Source organism: Notolepis coatsorum (genome assembly GCF_963971535.1).
Source record: "Notolepis coatsorum genome assembly, chromosome: 5".
Lineage (NCBI taxonomy): Eukaryota > Metazoa > Chordata > Actinopteri > Aulopiformes > Paralepididae > Notolepis > Notolepis coatsorum.
This window is the reverse complement of record NC_140169.1, coordinates 146029248-146056095: the sequence shown is the minus strand read 5'-3', so window position 1 is coordinate 146056095 and position 26848 is coordinate 146029248. Positions and strand designations below refer to the sequence as shown.

Genomic DNA, 26848 nt, shown 5'->3' with positions numbered 1-26848 from the left:
CCAAGCCTTGCAATTGACTGTCATGTGGACACGACAAGAAGAAGCCAGAGAAAAAAACATTATATCCTTTGAAATATCCCTCATGTAAGATATCGTCATTTTCATCGCCAGAATTTCATTGGCTACAAAAACGGTCAATCATTTTCACCGTCAGAGGTGATTGGTCCGGTTACCGGGAGGCAAAAACCAGAGGTGGTCACTTTTTCTAAACTGACGCTCATTGGCTGTTTGGTCTTATAACCCGAAATTGGAAGCAAGTAATATGACAAGTAGGGTGTCAATCAAACGGCTGCCATTTTAGCTTTCAACCGATGTGTTGGTTGATAGACAGTAACACAGTGTGACGGCGACAGACGAGGGCAAATGTGCTGTGATATAATTGAAAACTGAATTTCTGTCAATAAAAGAATATCATTCTTGCAGTATTCTTCATGTTAATTGTTTGTCCACGTGAGCAGTTTTAGTACGGTTTAGTACAAGAGTATAACAAACTGAGTGTCATCAAGCTAACGTGACTTGATGTGGGTCATTATGTGAAGAGTCCACAAAGCAACAGAGCCTTGTTCTTCCAGTCAGTCGTCAAAGCGTCTGGTCAGAGGCAGCCGGCTGTAATGTAAATACCTTGTTCTAGCAATACCCTCTGGTCCACCACCAGCAGCGGACAACACTGCAATAAACTTCAAGGTTTGACGAACACGTGTTATCTGTTATCTCCTCAGTCCTCACCTATGTACACCATAGAGACAGTTAACGGAATTCTGGACCAAATCACATATAACAATGATTATCTCCTCAGATTGAAACAAAATCCTATCCAAATGGGGGTCCCTGACCTATTGCCTGTCAATTTGGGGGTGCTGGACATGAAAAGGTTTGAGAACCAATGTCGTACGCAACCTCCAAGATGAGACAATATGCAGTGTTTCACGACATGGAAACTGACACAGGTCCCCCTTTTTGTAAGAACAACAATGAAGAACACAAAACACAGGTCTTTCCAGGACCGGAATCACTCACCAAACTGAGACAAACCCATTTAAAGACACCGAGCCAGTGGCGCACACATTGCCCCAGGTGTGGCCAATGCCTCGTTATCACTCTGGCATCGGGAGCCACTTGTCTCACCAACTAGCACTAGCTGACTGCCAGTCGATGAGACAAGTGGCTCTCTGTTGGCTCTCCGTATACAAAGGCCATATGACGCAAAAACGGGTTGAAAACTGAAGGTATGGCCGCCTTCTCTCCCATACAGGGACGTAGCTGTAGATTCTGGGCCCCATGAAAGAATGTATTTGTAGGCCCCCGGGCCCCAATGAATGTAAGCGCGCGATATAATTTTTTTTGTGTCCATTGATGAAAACGCATAATATGGTTTTTACCTATACATTCGGATCAGCAGTTCAGCACCTGCACTGTTGGTGGGTGAGCCTAGTAAAGGATGTCGCATTGCGTTCATCTTCAATGAATGGCCCAATGCAATAGTCTACCAAAGCCCCCCCTCTCTCTCTATATATCTCACACACACACACACACACACACACACACACACACACACACACACACACACACACACACACACACACACACACACACACACACACACACACACACTGCAGAAACAAACTCAATGAGAGCATCAATAATACACCTGAGTGATGTCTAGTAAAAAAAATAAAAATAAAAAAATGTCCTTCAACCTATAAACCCATGATTTCCCACGATGGTCATTATGACAAACAAATATTTTGGGTTAATAAATAATTACATCTCAGGTCTATAGTACTACGTTTTGGTAGCCCCTGGGTCTCCAAGGTCCAAGTTCATGGTTTTAATTTATTTTAAATTTTTTATTATTTTTATATTTTTTAAGTGATAAATTGATTATTCAATAATTAAGCAATACTTTTATTCCGCACCTTTCCAAAAGCTCTATGGATGAAATACATTAATGATTACGTATACATACAAATGTACCACCAAGGTTCTCAGAGTACAGACTGAACTTTGAAAGTCAGCCTTTTGTTTTAATGCCCCGACTTCTTGGGATGATCTTCAGCTCACACTAATAATCAATACCTCACTATCCTACAGTAAGGACAATTAAATAATATTATTATAAATCTCTCTGCTTCAGTTTGTAACTTTTTAATTTAGATTTCTTTATTTTTTTCATCTGTGTTTTTGTCCTATTTATTCAATGTCTAATTATTTAAACTGGTTTTCTTGTCCTTATTCTTATTCTAATTATTATTCAAAAATGTTTATATGTTTGATATGTCTGTTTTAATATGTTTGAATCTCGACAGCACCGTCTGTATTTCATCGTTGTAAATGAGGGCCACCCTCAATCATTTTCTTGAGTTATAAATAAAGGTTTGAATTGAAAAAAAAAAAAAAAGGAAACAAAGGTGTTTGGTGCTAATCAATCATTTTCAGGTAGTGCTAATCCCTTCCTGTATCCATCAACTTGAACAGCTACATGTACTGTACTGTACCTCTGTACTGTAAGATCAAAGGTAGAGGTAGACACGTGAGTGAGTCTAACCAAAGACACATGAGTCTGATCCCACCTTGTTTAACCAAAGCGTTCCGCTGCATGCCAGAAACTGTGAACTTTAGTCCGGTTGTGTTCAGGTCAGTTCAACATTGAAGCCTTTGTCTACTGGGCCATTCATGGTAAGTTTGTTTTTGTTCAAATGTTGTTTTAAAAGGAAAATAACATTTCCTTACTCTGGGTTTTAGTTCAAATAACTTATTAGCAGAGTGAAAGAGGTGGAAGTGTCTGTTATTTTCATTCACTGTTGTTTTTACTCTTTCATTCACTGGTTATATTGATGATGTTGTGGCAACGTTACAGCTAAACTTTTATTTAAATAATTGTTCAATTCAGCTATTTCTGTGTCCATAGCTATATGGGAAACTAATCTACATGTACAGTAAACTGCAGTATGTACAGTATCTAGGCCTACATTTTAAATGTAATTAGTCCCCCACAGTATTCTGTTAATCTATTTAACCAAGTAATCCATTAAACTAGAAAAAGATTGCAGTAGTTGCTAAGTACTTGTGTAGCCTTGAGGAATGAAGTATTAACTTTAAAATGTTTCACATAAACCAAAATGTAGGACTTCTTAAGTTTAATGTATACTACTACTACTACTACTACTACTACTACTACTACTACTACTACTACTACTACTACTACTACTACTACTACTACTACTACTACTACTACTACTACTACTACTACTACTGCTGATATGACTACTACTACTACTACTACTACTACTACTACTACTACTACTACTACTACTACTACTACTACTACTACTACTACTACTACTACTACTACTACTACTACTACTACTACTGCTGATATGACTACTACTACTACTACTACTACTACTGCTGATATGACTACTACTACTACTACTACTACTACTACTACTACTACTACTACTACTACTACTACTACTACTACTACTACTACTACTACTACTACTACTACTACTACTACTACTACAGTATGACTACTACTACTGCTGCTAATACTACTGTTATATTGTTATAATAGATTGAAGTTAAGCAGACTTAATACATGCTTATAGATATTGCAGCATGGTTATGTCTCAGTCCATTATGAATGTGTTCTGTCTATGAATTTGAATCTGTAAATTCAAAAATGAAAATAAAACACACTAATGTGAGAATGGAACACTTCCCTACTACGGTCACATTCCTAGCAGACTCAATGTAACAATGCTGTTACATAATCACAAACCCGGTTGTTGTTGTTGTTGTTGTTTTGCAAAGAAACTAGTCTCTAAATTGAATTGTATACTAATTATTTATATTCCAGAACCTCTTGCTTCGCTTGTATTGAACATGGTGTTTTTGGTGGGTGTTTTTTCCCTGCCTGGCTACCCCACACAAAACCTACCCCAATCAAAAGCACAGCTAATTGATTAATCCATTCCGTTAATTAATTGCTTGTGTCCCCCTTGTGACATCCCCAAACATATCTGAACAGCTTGTTATTGGTTTATTAACCTGAAGATTTCAAAACTTGACCAAACAGCAAGGAGTACATTATGTCGTTTTTCACCAGCGCCTAAACAATATTTCAGACTGTCAAATCCATACAATGACTAGGCAAAATGGGGGTGAGTGTAACGGATGGTACCGCGAAGCACAGTCATGGTGGACTTCAGACAGATGTTGTGAAGTGACTGGGGTGAGTAGCGGTACTATGGGTTAAACTCACTCTCACCCTTAAAAGACACACAGACGATGTCATAACCGTTACATATATATGTGTGTGTGTGTGTTTGTGTGTGTAGGAGGACATGGTTAAAATGTGAGCTCCAGGTGTTTATAATGCAGATGAAACATACTCTACCACATGGCCCCCAATGGCCACCACAATCCAACATGTCCATAGCTAGGCAGCGACAGCCAGCATATCTCCTCCAGGCTTATCAAGTGGTTACCTCCCTTCACTGGTGTTTCGTCAAGTTAGGCCCACGACACCTCGGGAAGACTCAACTGTTGTTAGTTCTAGTGTCCCTGAACCACCCCCCTCCATGCTGGCTTCCACTTGTCCATGATATCCCCACGCTGAACCTCCCTGTTATCCTGTCAACAACAGAACAATTCATAACACCAATATCACACATGAAACAGAAACAACCGACAAGAAAAGGAATACTCTTACCCTTTGTTTACTTAGGCCCCCAGCTGACATGATTTCTCCTCAACCAAACCCACTGACTGCCTTTCAATGCTTCTTCCGACGTCTCATTCACTGCTTTTCGCAAACTCCCGCCCACGAATCCCCAACTCTCCCAATAATGATAGTCGATCGTGCTATAAATCCTCTGCATCCCACTTCCACCGGACAAACCCCAGCTTTCCATCCTCGCTGTTCAGCTTCTGCTGCCAAGTTTTCATATCTAAGCTTTTTTCTTTCATACGCCTTCTCCACTGAATCCTCCCAAGGCACAGTCAATTCTATAAAATAAATGAACCGCTGACTACGAAACCATAATACTAGGTCAGGCCTCAAGTTAGTGCTAACTATCTCTCCTGGAACATGTTTTCTGCAACAAATCTACCTGCGTCTCCCTATCAGTAGCTCCATTTAGGTAGCCTGACTCATGCCTGCCTAAAAACCGACCTCTTCTACATTTCTCTCCCTCACCGACAAATTGAATGGCTGCACCCTCCATCCGATTACATCCTGAATTCATCTGACGTCTTCTATTTTCAATTCCTGCCACTAAGCTCTTCAAAACCTGTCTCCAGAAAGAAAGACTAGAAAGACTAGTCTTACAGCCCGACATAATATGCCTCAACGTTGCGGTCTCTGAACGACGGGTCCCCATCTCTACCCACCGTTCTAGGTTCTGTGGTGATAGCAGCACATCATAAGTATCTCCTATAAGGAATTTTACATGATTTTCTTCCATACTCCACAGGTCCTTCCAACTAATCTTCATCATCTCTACACTTTCCCAGTTAATCCACTGTCCCTGCTTAGCCTGGGCCACAGCATTTGTATACCTCAATACTTCCTCCTGCTCCACTACCAGCTTCCTCCTTTCTGTGGGACCTGCTTTACTCCATACTGGCTTCCCTGGGCTGAGCCCCAGGCCCCCCGGCCTTGTTGCACCTTACTGTACCTATAATGTCTGTATGCCTAGGAGCTGCCTCTGCTTTCTGCACTGCCTGTCTTCCATTTCCTCCCTCTAGTTGGATTTGGGACCAACTTACTAACTACTGTATCTTTGCTGCCTGATAGCAACAACTCTGTTCTCACCATCACACACTTGCACTCCTGTGTTAGACTTGTTACTGAGAGCTGGAGAATGATTTTCTCATACAATGCCACACTACTAATACTAGGAACTCCTAGGCATTTCCTAATGTAAGAATGAACCAATCCCTCAAGCCTTTCTACCTTTGATATTGGTAATTTTTTTTTTTTTAACAATTTTTTTTATTTTCAATTTTTTTTGACATGACATAAAACTAGACACACAAACATTAAAAGTAAAAATCCACAGGCGGTTAGGTGGCCGAGCGGAGATTGCGTTCGTCACCAAATCCAGCTCACAGCTCCGGGGTTGTCACCAGCTTGGCTGGCCGTCCACACTAATACAATTGGTTGTATTAGAGGGTGGGAGAAGCTGGCGGGGTGGGTCCGGGTCGTTGTAAACAGCGACTCCTACAGTTCGGTCGGGGCGCCTGCTAAGCGCGGATAGGACCTGAGGGGGATAGTGTGGTCCTCCCACACGCTACGCCCTCTCAGTGAGAATCCGCGCTGCCAGGTGAAAAGAAGCGGTGATTGGCTGGACGTGTGTCGGAGGAAGCACGTGGTAGCCTCCACTCTCCCAGATGATCTGACTGTGGGGGGTAAGTGCGCAGCGACCAGGAAGGGATTGGGAATTGGCATACGACTAACATTGGGATGGGAGAAAATCGGAGGAAAATGGAGGGGGAAAAAGATTAAAAAAAAAAAAAAAAAAAAAAAAAGTAAAAATCCACAATAAATCATAGGACTATGATAGTCCAGTATTTAAATCAAAATAAATGTAGATTAAAGGATATATACATAATAATTACGATACATGACATAAAACTAGACACACAAACATTAAAAGTAAAAATCCACAATAAATCATAGGACTATGATAGTCCAGTATTTAAATCAAAATAAATGTAGATTAAAGGATATACATAATAATTACGATACACTACAATACATACAAATGCTCTTGCTAGCTCTTCATAGAGTAGACGACAGAAGGGCGGCCGGGTAGCGCAGCGGACTAAGCGCCTGTCTACCACCACAGAGCCAGTGGGATCGAATCTGGCTGTGGTGCCTCCGGCTTGGCCGACCGTCCATACTAACACAATTGGCAGTGTTTGTTAGCGGGTGGGAAGCCGGCGTGGGTGGGTCCTGGTCGTTGTAAACAGCGACTCCTACAGTTCGGTCGGGGCGCCTGCACAGCAAGGGAAGGATCTAGGAGAGGTAGTGTGACCTTCCACACGTTACACTCCCCCAGTGAGAGTCCGCGCTGCCAGGTGAAAAGAAACGGTGGGCTGGCTACATGGTCATAAATGTCATTATGAATTGAAAATGGGGGACCCTGATGTAAACAAGACGAAAGTCTTTCTCTTAACAATTGTGTGTATTGAGCTGTACTGTACTGTACCCATTCTGCAATATGTTAATTAAAGTTTTCAATCAATCAATCAATCAATGGATGGAATTTCCTCCTCATCTACGTAAAACGTTCTCTCTATTACCTTCCCTCTGGTCAATGAAATGCTTCTCGACTTACTAGGTTTAATCTTCATTCTAGCCCACTTGAGAATATCATTTAACTTCTCCAGTAACCTTTTTGTACAAGGCACTGTCTTGGTCACTAATGTCATGTCATCCATGCAAGCCCTAATTGGTGAGAGGCGCAGCCCGCCCTGCCATCTCTCCCCACCTACACCCTGCCATAATGCCTATCTCTAGTCTCTGCCATGTGGTTGTAAAATCTGTAGTACTAAAGCACATTATAATATCTTGGAAGTATGCTTTCACCAAGTTTACAATAACCCCAGGAAATCAAACGTACTCCAAATAATGCAATGCGGTAATCGAACCGAATGCATTTGCCAGGTCTAAAAAATACCACATGCATAGATTAGATAACAGAGTTTGCTGAACCATAAGGTGTGATGCATCTCTCCCCAAAATAATGACCCATCTAACTGCTGTCTATCCTCCTTTCTCCTCAGAGATGATGGACCGACTTACCCTGGTGGCATGTGCTGTGCTTCTCTGCTCTATGCCCTGCATTTATGGAGGGAAAATCCTGGTATTCCCTTTGGATGGAAGCCACTGGATCAACATGAAAGTCCTCATTGAAGAGCTCTACTCCAGAGGTCATGAAATCACGGTAATACGGCCAACAGCCAACTGGTACATCCAGGCTGCCTCCCCTCACTACAAAACGTTCAACCTCAACTCCTCTGCAGGACTTGACAAAGAGAAATTTGGGACATTTGTGACCAAAATGCTGAGCTTCCGGCGTGATGGTGCCTCTGCTTGGGCTCGTTTCTCCTTTGAACTAGAGTTGGTTAAACAGTTCTATCAGCTGCACAAAGACATGGTAGATACGATGGAACAGGTATTTGAGGATGCCAAACTGATGCAGAGCTTTCGAGATGCCAAGTATGACCTGGTTCTGACAGATCCGGCTATTGGTGGAGGGGTGTTGCTGGCTCATCGCCTGGGTCTTCCTCTGGTTTTCAACGTGAGATGGACCGTCCAGGGGGAGGGCCACAATGCTATTGCCCCCTCTCCATTCTCATACGTTCCAATGTCTGGAGCAGAGCTTACTGACAAGATGACATTTTCCCAACGAATCAAGAACATCCTTTTCTATTTTTTTAACCGTCTTCAAGTTGCCTACGTCACAGACCCTAACTATATACCATTTGTCCACCGTTACTTTGGCCCTGATGTCCACTACATGGAGCTGTTCCAGGCGGCAGATATCTGGCTGATGAGGAACGACTTTACCTTTGAGTTTCCCCGTCCCACCATGCCAAACATCGTCTACATGGGTGGTTTCCAGTGCAAGTCCTCCAAGCCCCTTCCTCAAGATCTGGAGGACTTTGTCCAGAGCTCTGGAGAACATGGCGTCATTGTAATGACTTTAGGGACCTTGGTAGGGAACCTTCCTGAGGACATAGTGGAAGACATTGCTGCTGCTTTTGCCCAATTACCTCAGAAAGTTATCTGGAGGCACAATGGAAAGAGACCATCTACCCTGGGCAACAACACCTTGCTGCTGGACTGGTTGCCCCAAAATGACCTCTTAGGACACCCCAAGACCAGAGTCTTTGTTGCCCATGGGGGCACCAATGGGCTTCAGGAGGCTATCTACCATGGCACTCCTCTAGTTGGTTTGCCTCTGATGTTTGACCAGGACGATAACTTCTCAAGGATGAAAGCAAAGGGTGTTGCCAAAGTACTGGACATTGCCACAGTAAACAAAGAGATTTTCCTGGAGGCGTTGAAGGCAGTTCTATATGAACCATCCTACAGGGAGAACATGCAGAGGCTCTCCAGGCTACACAGAGACCAGCCCATGAAGCCTCTGGACAAAGCGATGTTCTGGATAGAGTTTGTTATGAGACACAAGGGAGCTGCTCACTTAAGGACAGAGTCCTACAAGATGTCCTGGATTCAGTATCACTCTGTTGATGTTGTAGCATTCTTGTTAGCAGTTGTTTTGCTCCTAACAACTGTCAGTATTGTAGCAATTAAGTATTTATGGCGCAAAGTGTATTGCAGGCATAAAGTGAAAAAGCAATAAATTCATATTGTAGGCCTATACAGCTATGTATATATCTTCAACTGCATGCATTTCCTTTTTTTTTTTACAGATACTGTTATAGGAAATTGGTAACATTAAAGTTACCTTTACTTAAGAATGGCTTCTTGGGTTTTTCAGAACCAGTGCCATCAGCTTCAGGTCACATCGTGCTGGAGTGTTGATTGATTGATTGAAAAGTTTATTAACAGATTGCAGAATGGGTACAGTACAGTACAGCTCAATACATACAATTGTTAAGGGGATGCAGACCAGAGAAAGACTTTCGTCTTGTTTACATCAGGGTCCCCCATTTTCAATTCATCATAACATATATGACATACATGACATACAGATAGACAGTACTGCTACATCTATATATTTATGACATATCAGATTTGCAAATACAGTACTGTTTGTGATACAAAAGTGTCCAGAAAAGGAGTGTATATACATTTGGCGTAGAAACTGTACATTGGAGGAGGTTGGATGGGTGGGGTGGGGTTGGGTGAGGGCTGTACATTGGAGGTGGGGGGGGGGGGGGGGGGGTTGGGTAGGGGACACACACACATTTTACACTGTACATTGGAATACTGACAAAGCCTTACTTGGTCATTTACTGTACAACTAGGTTAGGACATTTGTAGGGGCCAGTTTCGAATTGTAGTCTCACGTAGGTGTTTTTTGAGAGTGTTTTTGAAAGTGGGTAGTGATTCACATTCCTTTACAGCTTTAGGTAGGGCGTTCCACATTGATGTGGCATAATTGCGAAACGTGTTTAGTCCCTTGTTTGAGCCGAATCTGGGTTTTACATGATTTGTGGAGCTCCCTCTGGTGTTGTGATCGTGGTATTCACTGACCTTTGGGAAGTATTTTGACATGTACATGGGTACCTTGGTCGCGTAGTGTATCTTGTAGACCAGGCCCATTGCAAGTTGCTGTACTCTGTCGTCTACTCTAAGCCATCCTAGGTTGTCAAAGTGGGCAGGGGTGAGGTGGGTTCTAGGAGTCAGGTCAAGTAGTAGTCTGACTAGCTTGTTTTGAGATGTTTGTAATTTGTTTTTTAGTGCCTTTGAGGTGCTTTGGTACCATGAGGTGCAAGCATAGTCGTAGTACCCTTGAATGAGTGCTCCTGCTAGAGTCTTCAGGGTATTCTTGTTTACCAGAGAGGAGATCCGGTACAAGAATCGCGTTCGTTGGTTGACTTTTTTTATTACATTGGATGCCATTTTGTCACAGGAAAGATTAGCCTCTAGGATGGAACCCAGGTAGGTAATTTCATCTTTCCTTTCCTTTCCTTGTGTAGGGGTGGAGTAGGTTGGTCAGGTAGGAAGGGGCCAACCCGTGCAGGGACTTGTAGTTGTAGGTGAGGAGGAGGATCTTGTATGAATGAACATTTTGATATATAAAACATGTTCTTTACAACTAATGTTGTAAATGTATTATATAATGCATAGGGTAACGTACATACAAAACAAGAAAATAACAAAAAAAGATAAATAACTTCATGGGGTCTTTAACTCTTTACACATGTGGAAACAAATCCCAGATGTTTTTCCCCCCACAGCTTTTGAACTCTACTTGAAAGGAAACATCACTTGAGTCCTCTATTTCTCCTCAACGGTTTCTTCTTTCTGGAAACAAACATTGCAATTCTCACTGCCAACTCTCTTGTCAACTATGTGCCCCCAAGAACATTAGGATAATCTACTGCTGATTCTTCTACAGTTCCCGGCAACAGCCAAAACTAAATCTGGGATGCAGCCTTTACGCAGCTCATTACGCACCAAAGCTATGGAGCACTTTACATAATGAACATTAGGGAGGCTAGCGCACTAAATATTTCCAAAAGTACGCTAAAAACCTATCTCTTCACCATAGCCTTTTAATACATGCTTCCACTTCACATGCATTACATCCACACTGTATTGTTGTTTGTGTTGCTATTTTAACCCTATCACTACCACACTACCAAAATTTGGTTAACCCTTTCACTGTGACAATACAGTAAGGTTCACCCTTTCACTGCCACACGACAACGTGTTAACCCTTTCACTACCACACTACAGACGGTTAACCCGTTCACTACCACACTATATGCGGCATGTAGTGTGGTAGTGAAAGGGTTAACCGTATCATGTACTGTAGTGTGGTAGTGAAATGGTTAATGCATCCTGCCACTTTGTTCAAACTATTGAACTTAAAAAAACCTGCGATAGGGGCGGTCAGGTGGCGTAGCGGAGATTGTGCTCGTCACCAATGCAAGAGGCTGCGGTCTCGACTCCCGGAGAGTCAGCATTGCCTTGGCTCGGGCTGATCGCTATACTAACTCGTTTGGCTGAGTTAGGGGGAGGGAAAGCCGTGGGTGGGTCCTGGGCGTTGTGGACAGCGACCCCTACAGTTCGGTCGGGGCGCCTGCACAGCGAGGGTAGGATCTGGAGAGAGGTAGTGCGACCTTCCACACGTTACACTCTCCCAGTGAGAATCTGCGCTGCCAGGCTGGCTGCCGGCTGGCTGCACATGCGTCGGAGGAAAGCATGTGACAGTCTCCGGCCTCCCGGACCAACAGTAGGGGGGGGGTGCGCAACAACCAGGAAGGGGGTTGGGAATTGGCATAACGACTAACAGTGGGATGAGAGAAAAATCGGAAAAAGGAGGGGGAAAAAGATAATAAAAAAAATAAATAAGAAAAAACTGCGATGAAAACAAATCTCCTCTTACGGAGCCACCCGGTGGAATGGGTTAGACTAGAAGATGAACTCAAATATTGTGAAAACATAAATCAATTCAAATCTAGACAATCTTTTTTTTTTTTTTTTTTATAGGTGCAGAAGGGAAGAAGAGCTTTAATTGCATTTAATTAATAAAAAATACATATGATATTGTATTATACGTTATATTATATTACATTATATAATAATATTCGAATTAATTATTATATTATATTAAACTATATTTACACGATTATACTATTATATTATGGTACTATTATATATTGTATATATATTATACTATATATCTTATATCACATTATATATAGGTTGTATACACTATTATATACTGCAGATGTCAATTCTGAATGTTCGGGGGGGGGGGGGCTGTGATGTAAACAAGACAAACGTCTTTCTCTGGTCTGCATCCCCTTAACAATTGTGTGTATTGAGCCGTACTGTATTGTACCCATTCTGCAATCTGTTAAATAAAGTTTTCATTAATTCATTAATTCATCATTTTCATTCATTCATCAGCCCTCCGGTCCGCCACCAGCAGGGGGCAACAATGCAAAAAATAATCATAGGTTTCACTAGTAGCACGTGTCAAAATACTGCAAAGACTTTTGGGTATTGTCGTTCGTCCGGTTACTCTTTTGTAAGCTAGTAGTACTTGCCCTCCTCATGTCCGTAGCGGTGATTATAGCCGCTGTTGTCGGCGGCGGAGTCCTGCTCATCATGCGCCGCTGGTTCCCGCGGCAGAAAGCCGCGCAGCTCCTCCGCTACCCCGCCGACACGATGCGGGGGAAGACCGTCGTGGTCATAGATATCTATATATATCTATGGTCGTGGTGACCGGGGCCAACTGCAGGATAGGGAAGGCCCTGGCCGGCGAGCTGCTCGGACTGCAGGCCCGGGTGATCATGGCCTGCAGGGACCGGCGGAGCGCCGAGGAGGCGGTTTTGAAATTGATTGATTGAAAAGTTTATTAACAGATTGCAGAATGGGTACAGTACAGTACAGCTCAATACATACAATTGTTAAGGGGATGCAGACCAGAGAAAGACTTTAGTCTTGTTTACATCAGGGTCCCCCATTTTCAATTCATCTCCAGCGGCGCTGGAGATCCAGAAGGACCACCACGGAGAGGGAGAGGTGGTCGTCAAGCACCTGGACCTCGCGTCACTCAGATCAGTGCGGAGTTTCTGTGAGGACATGATTAAGGTACGTTATTGTTGGATCCTCCCGGAACTAAATCCGTGTGTATTTCGTTTTACATTGATTGATTGATTGAACATGTTATTAACAGATTGCAGAATGGGTACAATACAGTACGGCTCAACACAATTGTTAAGGGGATGCAGACCAGAGAAAGACTTTCGTCTTGTTTACATCAGGGTCCCCCCATTTTCAATTCATCATAGTCACATTCACAACAACTCTGAGGCAAGTGTCAATGTTACGTCAAATGTATATACTCTCTTTTCTGGACTCGTCTTGTATCACAAACAGTACTGTTAATTTGCAAATCTGGTATGTCATAATAAATGTATAGATGTAGCAGTACTGTCTAATACTATCTGTATGTCGTGTATGTCAATTATATGTCCTGATGAATTGAAAATGGGGGCCCCTGATGTAAACAAGACGAAAGTCTTTCTCTGGTCTGCATCCCCTTAACAATTATTGGTTTATTAACCTGAAGATTTCAAAACTTGACCAAACAGCAAGGAGTACATTATGTCGTTTTTCACCAGCGCCTAAACAATATTTCAGACTGTCAAATCCATACAATGACTAGGCTAAATGCTTTTCCCATAATATATCCCCTAAGAATAGGAATCTTACTGCAGAACATGTTTTTGTTAATATACAGGAAATGTAATGTCTCTTCTTGGTTTGACTTAGAACAGCAACTTAGAAGTTTGTATAAAATAGTCGGGGTTCCCAAAGATTTCCTAAATAAATGTATGTTACTAATTTGTAGTAACATAATGGTTTGAGACCATTATCTGAACAATGTTGTTAAATAGCAATGATTTACTACAAGATTGCACTGAAGCTGTCTGTACAAACAGAGGGAAAACGGTGAAGAGAGTGAAACCTATTATCAAAATAGTAATTCTGTTATCGTCTAGTCAAGAAAATAAATAAAATATGAATTATTTTTGTTACTAATTTACAAATTTTACATTCATACATATGTGTTGATATATCTGGGAAATTGGGTACAACTTTTTTATTCATGCATGTACTCTTACTAATTGTACATTAAATAGCACAGGGTGCAAACGTATCTAAGTATACAATAATAATAATTTCATGAGACCCAAGGTGCAATATATAAATGGAGTTACTCAACTGCTGAGTAAACTACTGACTAGCTTTAAATATTTAAAAATAGGACAATCTTATTTTTAAATGTTAATTATTAAAAAAATACCTAAAATACTTTCAATAACGAGTTGATATTTCTATTTATAATAAAACACAAGATACTTGTGCCCTAATGATAAGGATAAACGCTCAATGAAGAAACCCAATGCCCTTGCCACACATCTATGTGACTCATATTGGTCAAATCAAAAGGTCATATGTATATATATAATATGTAACGGATGGTACCGCGAAGCGCAGTCACGATGGACTTCAGATGTTGTGAAGTGACTGGGGCGAGTAGCGGTGCTGTGGGTTAAACTCACTCTCACCCTTAAAAGACACAGACACGTTACAAAGCAGTGAGTTCACTTCTTGGTATATAGCGGTCTGTGCTGTTGCCCACGGTGTGGGAGACCATGGGTTCGAAACTCCCTCGGGGCATCGAAGTTTAAGGTGACGATGTCAAAACCGTTACATTGGTGCCGAACGACCCGGATGCCTTGGGTGGAGTGGAGTGAGTTTAAGGGGGGTGAGTGTAACGGATGGTACCGCGAAGCACAGTCATGGTGGACTTCAGACAGATGTTGTGAAGTGACTGGGGTGAGTAGCGGTACTATGGGTTAAACTCACTCTCACCCTTAAAAGACACACAGACGATGTCATAACCGTTACATATATATGTGTGTGTGTGTGTTTGTGTGTGTAGGAGGACATGGTTAAAATGTGAGCTCCAGGTGTTTATAATGCAGATGAAACATACTCTACCACATGGCCCCCAATGGCCACCACAATCCAACATGTCCATAGCTAGGCAGCGACAGCCAGCATATCTCCTCCAGGCTTATCAAGTGGTTACCTCCCTTCACTGGTGTTTCGTCAAGTTAGGCCCACGACACCTCGGGAAGACTCAACTGTTGTTAGTTCTAGTGTCCCTGAACCACCCCCCTCCATGCTGGCTTCCACTTGTCCATGATATCCCCACGCTGAACCTCCCTGTTATCCTGTCAACAACAGAACAATTCATAACACCAATATCACACATGAAACAGAAACAACCGACAAGAAAAGGAATACTCTTACCCTTTGTTTACTTAGGCCCCCAGCTGACATGATTTCTCCTCAACCAAACCCACTGACTGCCTTTCAATGCTTCTTCCGACGTCTCATTCACTGCTTTTCGCAAACTCCCGCCCACGAATCCCCAACTCTCCCAATAATGATAGTCGATCGTGCTATAAATCCTCTGCATCCCACTTCCACCGGACAAACCCCAGCTTTCCATCCTCGCTGTTCAGTTTCTGCTGCCAAGTCTTCATATCTGAGCTTTTCCCTTCCATACGCCTCCTCCACTGAATCCTCCCAAGGCACAGTCAATTCTATAAAGTAAACGAACCGCTGACTACGAAACCATAATACTAGGTCAGGCCTCAAGTTAGTGCCATCTATCTCTCCTGGAACATGTTTTCTGCAACAAATCTACCTGCGTCTCCCTATCAGTAGCTCCATTTAGGTGGCCTGACTCATGCCTGCCTAAAAACCGACCTCTTCTACATTTCTCTCCCTCACCGACAAATTGAATGGCTGCACCCTCCATCCGATTACATCCTGAATTCATCTGACGTCTTCTATTTTCAATTCCTGCCACTAAGCTCTTCAAAACCTGTCTCCAGAAAGAAAGACTAGTCTTACAGCCCGACATAATATGCCTCAACGTTGCGGTCTCTGAACGACGGGTCCCCATCTCTACCCACCGTTCTAGGTTCTGTGGTGATAGCAGCACATCATAAGTATCTCCTATAAGGAATTTTACATGATTTTCTTCCATACTCCACAGGTCCTTCCAACTAATCTTCATCATCTCTACACTTTCCACACTTAATCCACTGTCCCTGCTTAGCCTGGGCCACAGCATTTGTACACCTCACTACTTCCTCCTGCTCCACTACCAGCTTCCTCCTTTCTGTGGGACCTGCTTCACTCCATACTGGCTTCCCTGGGCTGAGCCCCAGGCCCCCCGGCCTTGCTGCACCTTACTGTACCTATAATGTCTGTATGCCTAGGAGCTGCCTCTGCTTTCTGTACTGCCTGTCTTCCATTTCCTCCCGCTAGTTGGATTTGGGAACAACTTACTAACTACTGTATCTTTGCTGCCAGATAGCAACAACTCTGTTCTCACCATGATCACACACTTGCATTCCTGTGTTAGACTTGTTACTGAGAGCTGGAGAATGATTTTCTCATACAATGCCACACTACTAATACTAGGAACTCCTAGGCATTTCCTAATGTAAGAATGAACCAATCCCTCAAGCCTTTCTCTACCTTTGATATTGGTACTTCATATATTGACAATGGCCATCAACTTAGGGAATAAACCAAACTGGACCACCATAACTTAAACTTGCCTGGAAGCTCTGACACCTCTATCCTTCCTATCCCCTCTACAACATCTTTCCTAAGTTGCTGTTCACTATCATTCAACTCCTCATTATACCACCTACCCAAACTTTTCACTGGCTTGGGTAGGTGGTACAACAAAAATACCCTGAACAAACAAGATTACAAACATCAAAAAACAAACTGGTCAGACTACTGCTTGACCTTACTCCTAGAACCCACCTCACCCCTGCCCATTTTGACAACCTAGGATGGCTTAGAGTAGACGACAGAAGGGCGGCCGGGTAGCGCAGCGGACTAAGCGTCTGTCTACCACCACAGAGCCAGTGGGATCGAATCTGGCTGTGGTGCCTCCGGCTTGGCCGACCGTCCATACTAACACAATTGGCAGTGTTAGCGGGTGGGAAGCCGGCGTGGGTGGGTCCTAATCATTGTAAACAGCGACTCCTACAGTTCGGTCGGGGCGCCTGCACAGCAAGGGAAGGATCTAGGAGAGGTAGTGTGACCTTCCACACGTTACACTCCCCCAGTGAGAGTCCGCGCTGCCAGGTGAAAAGAAACGGTGGGCTGGCTACACATGTGATAGTCTCCGCCCTCCTGGACCAACGGTAGGGGGTAGAGTGCGCAATGACCAGGAAGGGGATTGGGAATTGACATAACAACTAACATTGGTAAAGAAACAAAAAAGAAACAAAAAGAAATAGATACAAAAAAAAGAGTAGACGACAGAGTTCAGAAACTTGCAATGGGCCTGGTCTACAAGATACACTACACCACTAAGGTACCCATGTACATGTTGAAATACTTCCCAAAGGTCAGTGAATACCACGACCACAACACCCGAAGGAGTTCCACAAATCATGTCCAACCCAGATTCGACTCAAACAAGGGACTAAACACGTTCCGCAATTATGCCACATCAATGTGGAACGCCCTACCCAAAGCTGTAAAGGAATGTGAATCACTACCCACCTTCAAAACCTCTCTCAAAGAGCACCTACGGGAGGCTGCAATTCGAAACTGGCCCCCGTAAATGTCTGAACCGTCCCACCCTCCCACCCCCTCCTAATGTACAGTTCCCTCCCCCTCGTATGTATATATTTACTGTTAGGATCTGTTTAACAGTACTGTATATTTGCATATCTTGTATGTCACAAATGTAACAGTACTGTATAGGCCTGCCGCGATAAGCAATAAATCGATTAATTGCCGCGATAATTTAAATGAATGCAATGATTTTGACGGACGCGATTAATTGCTATTTGCGCGTTTGTTTTAATGAGGCGGAACCAGTGCCCCTTGTCAGTCACTGTCCGTGTTGGGAGGCGGGCCGCTGGCTTTACTACAGCACAGCACAGGAGCTCCGTGGGGCAACACCACATAGCTTAACTACATTTCTCAATAGTGTTGCTCCTTTTAACCAAGTAGCGTTATTTGTAGTGTAACGTTAGAATAACACAGAATAACGTTAATACAATTACATGCATCATTGTTTACAATGAACGGGTGGGGCTAGTCAAAGGACTGGAGACGGGGACAAGTTAAACATGAATTAATTTATTATAACAGGTCGTTTTCGAGTCGTGCTGCAGTGCCTACGCACCACAGCTATTCTATTATAATACTGCTTTGACGCTTCCTCCTCATCGTTGATTGCCTGTAGTAGCTGCATCTAACGTTAGTAGCTAACGTTAAAACTAAAAAACACAACCGGACGAGACAAGTTGTCGGCTAGGATAATCACAACAATACTTCCGGTCCGGTCGGTGGGCTTCAAAATAAAAGTCTTAAACACCGGAAAAGACGGAGCGGTGGGCTTCAAAATAAAAGTTTTGGGAAATAAATTTCTCAAAAAAATTCTCTAACCGGTCGCAATAATATCGCTTATCGCGATATTTTCGGGGGCAATTAATCGCCCAGCAAAATGTGTTATCGTGGCAGGCCTAGTACTGTATATCTGTATGTCATGTATGTCATAAATGTCATGATTAGATGATTAGATTAGATTATTATATCTGTATATCTGTAGTGTATGTCATAAATGTCATTATGAATTGAAAATGGGGGACCCTGATGTAAACAAGACGAAAGTCTTTCTCTTAACAATTGTGTGTATTGAGCTGTACTGTACTGTACCCATTCTGCAATATGTTAATTAAAGTTTTCAATCAATCAATCAATCAATCAATCAATGGATGGAATTTCCTCCTCATCTACGTAAAACGTTCTCTCTATTACCTTCCCTCTGGTCAATGAAATGCTTCTCGATTTACTAGGTTTAATCTTCATTCTAGCCCACTTGAGATTATCATTTAACTTCTCCAGTAACCTTTTTGTACAAGGCACTGTCTTGGTCACTAATGTCATGTCATCCATGCAAGCCCTAATTGGTGAGAGGCGCAGCCCGCCCTGCCGTCTCTCCCCACCTACACCCTGCCATAATGCCTATCTCTAGTCTCTGCCATGTGGTTGTAAAATCTGTAGTACTAAAGCACATTATAATATCTTGGAAGTATGCTTTCACCAAGTTTACAATAACCCCAGGGAATCAAACGTACTCCAAATAATGCAATGCGGTAATCGAACCGAATGCATTTGCCAGGTCTAAAAAATACCACATGCATAGATTAGATAACAGAGTCTGCTGAACCATAAGGTGTGACCTGACGCATCTCTCCCCAAAATAATGACCCATCTAACTGCTGTCTATCCTCCTTTCTCCTCAGAGATGATGGACCGACTTACCCTGGTGGCATGTGCTGTGCTTCTCTGCTCTATGCCCTGCATTTATGGAGGGAAAATCCTGGTATTCCCTTTGGATGGAAGCCACTGGATCAACATGAAAGTCCTCATTGAAGAGCTCTACTCCAGAGGTCATGAAATCACGGTAATACGGCCAACAGCCAACTGGTACATCCAGGCTGCCTCCCCTCACTACAAAACGTTCAACCTCAACTCCTCTGCAGGACTTGACAAAGAGAAATTTGGGACATTTGTGACCAAAATACTGAGCTTCCGGCGTGATGGTGCCTCTGCTTGGGCTCGTTTCTCATTGGAACTAGAGATGGTTAAACAGTTCTATCAGCTGCACAAAGACATGGTAGATACGATGGAACAGGTATTTGAGGATGCCAAACTGATGCAGAGCTTTCGAGATGCCAAGTATGACCTGGTTCTGACAGACCCGGGTATTGGTGGAGGGGTGTTGCTGGCTCATCGCCTGGGTCTTCCTCTGGTTTTCAACGTGAGATGGACCGTCCAGGGGGAGGGCCACAATGCTATTGCCCCCTCTCCATTCTCATACGTTCCAATCCCTGGAGCAGAGCTTACTGACAAGATGACATTTTCCCAACGAATCAAGAACATCCTTTTCTATTTTTTTAATCGTCTTCAAGTTGCCTACGTCACAGACCCTAACTATATACCATTTGTCCACCGTTACTTTGGCCCTGATGTCCACTACATGGAGCTGTTCCAGGCGGCAGATATCTGGCTGATGAGGAACGACTTTACCTTTGAGTTTCCCCGTCCCACCATGCCAAACATCGTCTACATGGGTGGTTTCCAGTGCAAGTCCTCCAAGCCCCTTCCTCAAGATCTGGAGGACTTTGTCCAGAGCTCTGGAGAACATGGCGTCATTGTAATGACTTTAGGGACCTTGGTAGGGAACCTTCCTGAGGACATAGTGGAAGACATTGCTGCTGCTTTTGCCCAATTACCTCAGAAAGTTATTTGGAGGCACAATGGAAAGAGACCATCTACCCTGGGCACCAACACCTTGCTGCTGGACTGGCTTCCCCAAAATGACCTCTTAGGACACCCCAAGACCAGAGTCTTTGTTGCCCATGGGGGCACCAATGGGCTTCAGGAGGCTATCTACCATGGCACTCCTCTAGTTGGTTTGCCTCTGATGTTCGACCAGGACGATAACTTCTCAAGGATGAAAGCAAAGGGTGTTGCCAAAGTACTGGACTTTGCCACTGTAAACAAAGAGATGTTCCTGGAGGCGTTGAAGGCAGTTCTATATGAACCATCCTACAGGGAGAACATGCAGAGGCTCTCCAGGCTACACAGAGACCAGCCCATGAAGCCTCTGGACAAAGCCATGTTCTGGATAGAGTTTGTTATGAGACACAAGGGAGCTGCTCACTTAAGGACAGAGTCCTACAAGATGTCCTGGATTCAGTATCACTCTGTTGATGTTGTAGCATTCTTGTTAGCAGTTGTTTTGCTCCTAACAACTGTCAGTATTGTAGCAATTAAGTATTTATGGCGCAAAGTGTATTGCAGGCATAAAGTGAAAAAGCAATAAATTCATATTGTAGGCCTATACAGCTATGTATACTGCATGCATTTCTTTTTTTTACAGATACTGTTATAGGAAATTGGTAACATTAAAGTTACCTTTACTTAAGAATGGCTTCTTGGGTTTTTCAGAACCAGTGCCATCAGCTTCAGGTCACATCGTGCTGGAGTGTAGGGTGGAGTAGGTTGGTCAGGTAGGAAGGGGCCAACCCGTGCAGGGACTTGTAGTTGTAGGTGAGGAGGAGGATCTTGTATGAATGAACATTTTGATATATAAAACATGTTCTTTACAACTAATGTTGTAAATGTATTATATAATGCATAGGTACATACATACATAACAAGAAAATAACAATAAAATAACAAGAAAAGAGAAATAACTTCATGGGGTCTTTAACTCTTTACACATGTGGAAACAAATCCCAGATGTTTTTTCCCCCCACAGCTTTTGAACTCTACTTGAAAGGAAACATCACTTGAGTCCTCTATTTCTCCTCAACGGTTTCTTCTTTCTGGAAACAAACATTGCAATTCTCACTGCCAACTCTCTTGTCAACTATGTGCCCCCAAGAACATTAGGATAATCTACTGCTGATTCATCTAAAGTTCCCGGCAACAGCCAAAACTAAATCTGGGATGCAGCCTTTACGCAGCTCATTACGCACCAAAGCTACGGAGCACTTTACATATGAACATTAGGGAGGCTAGCGCACTAAATATTTCCAAAAGTACGCTAAAAACCTATCTCTTCACCATAGCCTTTTAATACATGCTTCCACTTCACATGCATTACATCCACACTGTATTGTTGTTTGTGTGGCTATTTTAACCCTATCACTACCACACTACCAAATGGTTAACCCTTTCCACTGCCACACAACAACGTGTTAACCCTTTCACTACCACACTACAGACGGTTAACCCGTTCACTACCACACTATAGGCGGCATGTAGTGTGGTAGTGAAACGGTTAACCGTATGTACTGTAATGTGGTAGTGAAATGGTTAATGCATCATGCCACTTTGTTCAAACCATTGAACTTCAAAAAAACCTGCGATAGGGGCGGTCAGGTGGCGTAGCGGAGATTGTGCTCGTCACCAATGCAAGAGGCTGCGGTCTCGACTCCCGGAGAGTCGGCATTGCCTTGGCTTGGGCTGATCGCTATACTAACTCGTTTGGCTGAGTTAGGGGGAGGGAAAGCCGTGGGTGGGTCCTGGGCGTTGTGGACAGCGACCCCTACAGTTCGGTCGGGGCGCCTGCACAGCGAGGGTAGGATCTGGAGAGAGGTAGTGCGACCTTCCACACGTTACACTCTCCCAGTGAGAATCTGCGCTGCCAGGCTGGCTGCCGGCTGGCTGCACATGCGTCGGAGGAAAGCATGCGACAGTCTCCGGCCTCTCGGACCAACAGTGGGGGGGGGGGGGGGGGGGGGGGGGGGTGCGCGCAACAACCAGGAAGGGGGTTGGGAATTGGCATAACGACTAACAGTGGGATGGGAGAAAAATCGGAAAAAGGAGGGGGGAAAAGATAATAAAAAAATTAAATAAAAAAAAACTGATGAAAACAAATCTCTCTTACGGAGCCACCCTGTGGAATGGGTTAGACTAGATTAGAAGATGAACTAAAATATTGTGAAAACATAAATCAATTCAAATCTAGACAATTCTTTTATTTTAATTTTTTATAGGTGCAGAAGGGAAGAAGAGCTTTAATTGCATTTAATTAATAAAAAATACATATGATATTGTATTATACGTTATATTATATTACATTATATAATAATATTCGAATTAATTATTATATTATATTAAACTATATTTACACGATTATATACTATTATATTATGGTACTATTATATATTGTATATATATTATACTATATATCTGTAAAGTGTCACAGCCAACTAGTGACACTGGTTATAATGACATCCTGTTCTCTCTGTCAATTGTGGGATGTAAAAGGTTTAAGCATATGTTTATTGTTACAAAGGGTCAGATTAAACCGAATATATGTATTTACTGATTGATATATATTGCATAATATTTGTATATCGTTTTGATATCCCTTGTATATTCTTTGTACATATACACTGAATATCCCTTTAGTCTACTACAGCCCATAATAGTTCATTCTCTCATTGGACAAGAACCTGGCGCCAGCAGACAGGCCCCTTGAGTCAAGTTCAATAGTGCCGACGAACATGTCCCAACTAGCCCCGGTTCCGCGTAGGAATACGGCTACCGAAATACGAATGGTACTATTTGTTCACCGTGCATATAAATAGGGCGCAAGAAATGTAGAATTCCTCTTAGTCCCTTGTCCCGTTCAGTCTCGTTCAGTTCCAGTTATCCAAGTGACGTCTCTCCCCACTACGCAACGTGGGCAGAGTAGGGCTCGCATCGCCCCAAGATAGAGTCTCGTGTTATCCTACTACGTTTGTTTAACGTATCGTTCGCTCCCTACTAGTAAAAGCCTTCATTACGAGTCAAAGACCACGTGAAGTGGGTAATTGTGTGTCTACATAGAGCACTTATTGCCGCGTGCTAATAAGGATAGTAACGTCAAGTTCAACCGTGAACCACCGCGCACCACGGAGGATACCTACACCGGTGATTGCAGAGCCACCTTCCGGCAGGATTATTGCTTTGACTGTGGCTGCTGGAGCAGAGAACCGCCTACCCCGCTGCTACTGTGGGATCTACACAGGCCCGTGAGGACATCACTCGAGCCCGTCTCTGTCGGAGCAGAGACTCCACGGCTTCATCTGCGGCGCGCACCCTAGGATTACAGCTGCTGCTTTCCCCGCTGACACAGGGGTGATATCGCCTCCGTGGACTCATTGACTTTGTATAGAGCATTGCCTCCCCCTGCTGGCTTACAACCGGTAGTACCCCCCTTTCAGTATCTCCAGTATCTCCCTTGAGTACCATAGATAATTCCTAACATTCATTATTGATTTGCCTATGCACATTCTATTTGCCTTATAAGCGCAATTAAAGTAATGTAATAATACCCTTTTGATGTAATAAATATTCTAAACGAGTATTTGTGTGGAAATCGTGTTATTGTGGAGAAGTTCTCATCATATACTTGTGTACGGTATTGGCCAGTAATGTACATAGACGGTAGTAGTTTAATGATACTAATACTTGATTAATACAGTCAGGGAATTGTACCCCTCAGTTACATTTATTGTATATATTTGTTTTAAATCTAGGCATATGTTACTATAGGTGTCTAGATGTGATATGCATTCTGGCTGGTAATGCCCAGGCCAGTCAGAAAGGAATTGAGAAGAAACACGTTATGTGTGAACTAGGGGTGGGACAATACATCGATCCAGATCGATATATCGATCTATTATCAATAATCAAATAGGATCGACGCAACGTAAAAAGATCGATTCATATTGCGATACTCTTATTTTGAAAATCCCCGCGAGTCATATCCGCCGGCGCCCAGTATTGTGAAACTCTGTGTACACATTACAGCAGTGTTTGCGTCTGCTGTAAAGCACTACAGAGCGTCTATTTTGCGAGCAGATATAAGTCTGTGCAGTTTTTTCCCCGCAACGGGTCAAATGCATATAACAGGCGTTGCATCGTCGCCATTCCTTTATGCCAACGTCGCGTTAAATATCTAAATGAACGTCGCGTTGGCTGCTTAAAAGCTAAGCAGCTAACCGTGAGAGAGAACAGGAGAGTGAAGAGGGGACTTGGAAGGAGGAGGGGTGGGGGCTGTGGGGGACTGTGTGTGTGTGTGTGTGTGTGTGTGTGTGTGTGTGTGTGTGTGTGTGTGTGTGTTAAAGCTCAATATATAAAAACAAAAGTGAACAGGAGGTCTATTTGTATTAAAAACAATAGATTGTTTTTAATTTAAATGTCTGGAAGAGCTCAAAAATAAATACATCAATTGATATTTCCGTAGCCTTTTTTTTGTTGATCTAAATGTGACTGATTGTGTTAAATGGGCACATAATATCGCCTCATATCGATCGCAGGCACCTGAATTGAATCGTATCGTATCGTATCGTGGCAGACTTTGTGATATCGGCAAATATCGTATCGTTGTCCAAAGAATCGATATCGTATCGTATCGTGATGAAACTGATGATTCCCACCCCTAGTGTGAACACATGTGTAAACACATGTTAAGTGCCACAAGTCAACGAGTGACACTTTGTATGGTGTTTTTGTGTTTTTGTGTATGATTGGAGCTATGTATGTGACCTGTATATTCTTTATACACTTTAAAACTATGTTACAGTTAATGTGCAGTCGGAATGGAGGCAGAAGTGCAGTCTCTGTTAGAGGGGGGGGGGGGGAATGTGCTTCTCTCTGTGGCCTTGAGCTAAGAGCAGGCCCGAGCTGAGAGCAAGTCGGCACATGTTAACCCTGTCCTGCCTGCATAGAGTAAAACCAATGATTGGTACAGGTGTATTGTATATTTATATATATATACAATATATACAATGCAATATACAATATATATTGTATGTTGTATATAGTACAGGTATATTGTGTATTGTAGGAACACAGGCCAGTTATTCCCTCTCAATAATGACTGGAGCCCAGAGGAATGTACGGGGCCTCTCTGCTCCAGAAGGGACTTTCCACTCTGGCCTCTGCTAGTAACAGATAGGTGATTTCCAACACAAGGTAATCTGTTACTTCTCCAGGAGATGTAATGACTAGAAGGGGAGGAGTCCATCCTTACTATGTAGTGTACGTTGGTTGGCTAGTGAAATTACATCACAACTGTTTTTGGGCCAATAGCAATGTGATGCCGGATCGATATAAAAGTGACTGTTCTTCCTTCAAGAAGCCAGATTTTGAAGATTTTACCATTGTGTTACTTTGGAAGACAAGATGCAGGTTTTGGCTTTGGCAGGCACAAGCCGATCTTAAGAGATGACATGTTTTGTTTTATATAATCTTTTAAACTGTAATGGATATTTCCAATACAGTCTTTTTTTGTAACTTCATTGAAATAAAAATGACTTTTTATAATCCATTGAGTTCTTGGACTGATTCCTGCCAGCAAATACCAGCCGCGCCCTGATTTCCTCTGAAGGTGACTATTTGTACTGGCAGCATGTACTACAGATTGAATCAATTGACTGGTTAATGCTTTTCAGCTAAAAAGATATATTATATATATATATATACATGCTATGTACTGTATAAATAATATACATGACAATGTTGGTTGTTTGCGGGTTCCGGTATCTCTGTGTCCGACGAACTCTGTCGAGTTATGGGGGAAATCGATCCGTCTAAATCACTGCAGGGTTTGGATGGTCGATCCCGCTGGCGGAGGAGGAGGACAGGAGGTGCTGGGGCGTGCAAACAATGATTACGTGTTAGTACAGTAGTAATACTTATTAACAAAGTAGTATTACAACCAAGCTTTCAAATGAGCAGTATAACAAGCCCTTTCGTAAAATGATGATAATAATGATGATGATGATAATAACAAAATAATTGTTTTTTTAGGCTATAAGAGATCTCCTAAGACATACATTTGGTTTATTTCAAACAAGAAGAGATTAACAACTCTTCATGATTACATTTCATATCAACTGGATATAACTAGACCAGTGACTTGAAGTAATCTAGACAGAAATAGTAATTGACTCGAGAACTTGGCGAGTTTAGCACCTCGCCGGGGGATATCGA

The 26848-nt window shown here is 42.8% G+C and overlaps 2 protein-coding genes across 2 annotated transcripts; both read left to right on the top strand.

Moving 5' to 3' along the window:
- Positions 1 to 7799: 7799 nt before the first annotated feature.
- Positions 7800 to 9514, top strand: LOC311228711 (UDP-glucuronosyltransferase 2C1-like; the record flags this gene model as incomplete). Its single annotated transcript, XM_084314648.1, has 1 exon — positions 7800 to 9514. The coding sequence occupies one exon, from the start codon at positions 7800 to 7802 to the stop codon at positions 9378 to 9380; it is 1581 nt and encodes a 526-aa protein (XP_084170774.1). The 3' UTR covers positions 9381 to 9514.
- Positions 9515 to 12789: 3275 nt separating this feature from the next.
- Positions 12790 to 22069, top strand: LOC311229138 (UDP-glucuronosyltransferase 2C1-like). Its single transcript, XM_084315165.1, has 3 exons — positions 12790 to 13095; positions 13176 to 13312; positions 19591 to 22069. The coding sequence occupies exon 3, from the start codon at positions 19593 to 19595 to the stop codon at positions 21174 to 21176; it is 1584 nt and encodes a 527-aa protein (XP_084171291.1). The 5' UTR covers positions 12790 to 13095; positions 13176 to 13312; positions 19591 to 19592; the 3' UTR covers positions 21177 to 22069.
- The last annotated feature ends 4779 nt before the right edge of the window (positions 22070 to 26848 follow it).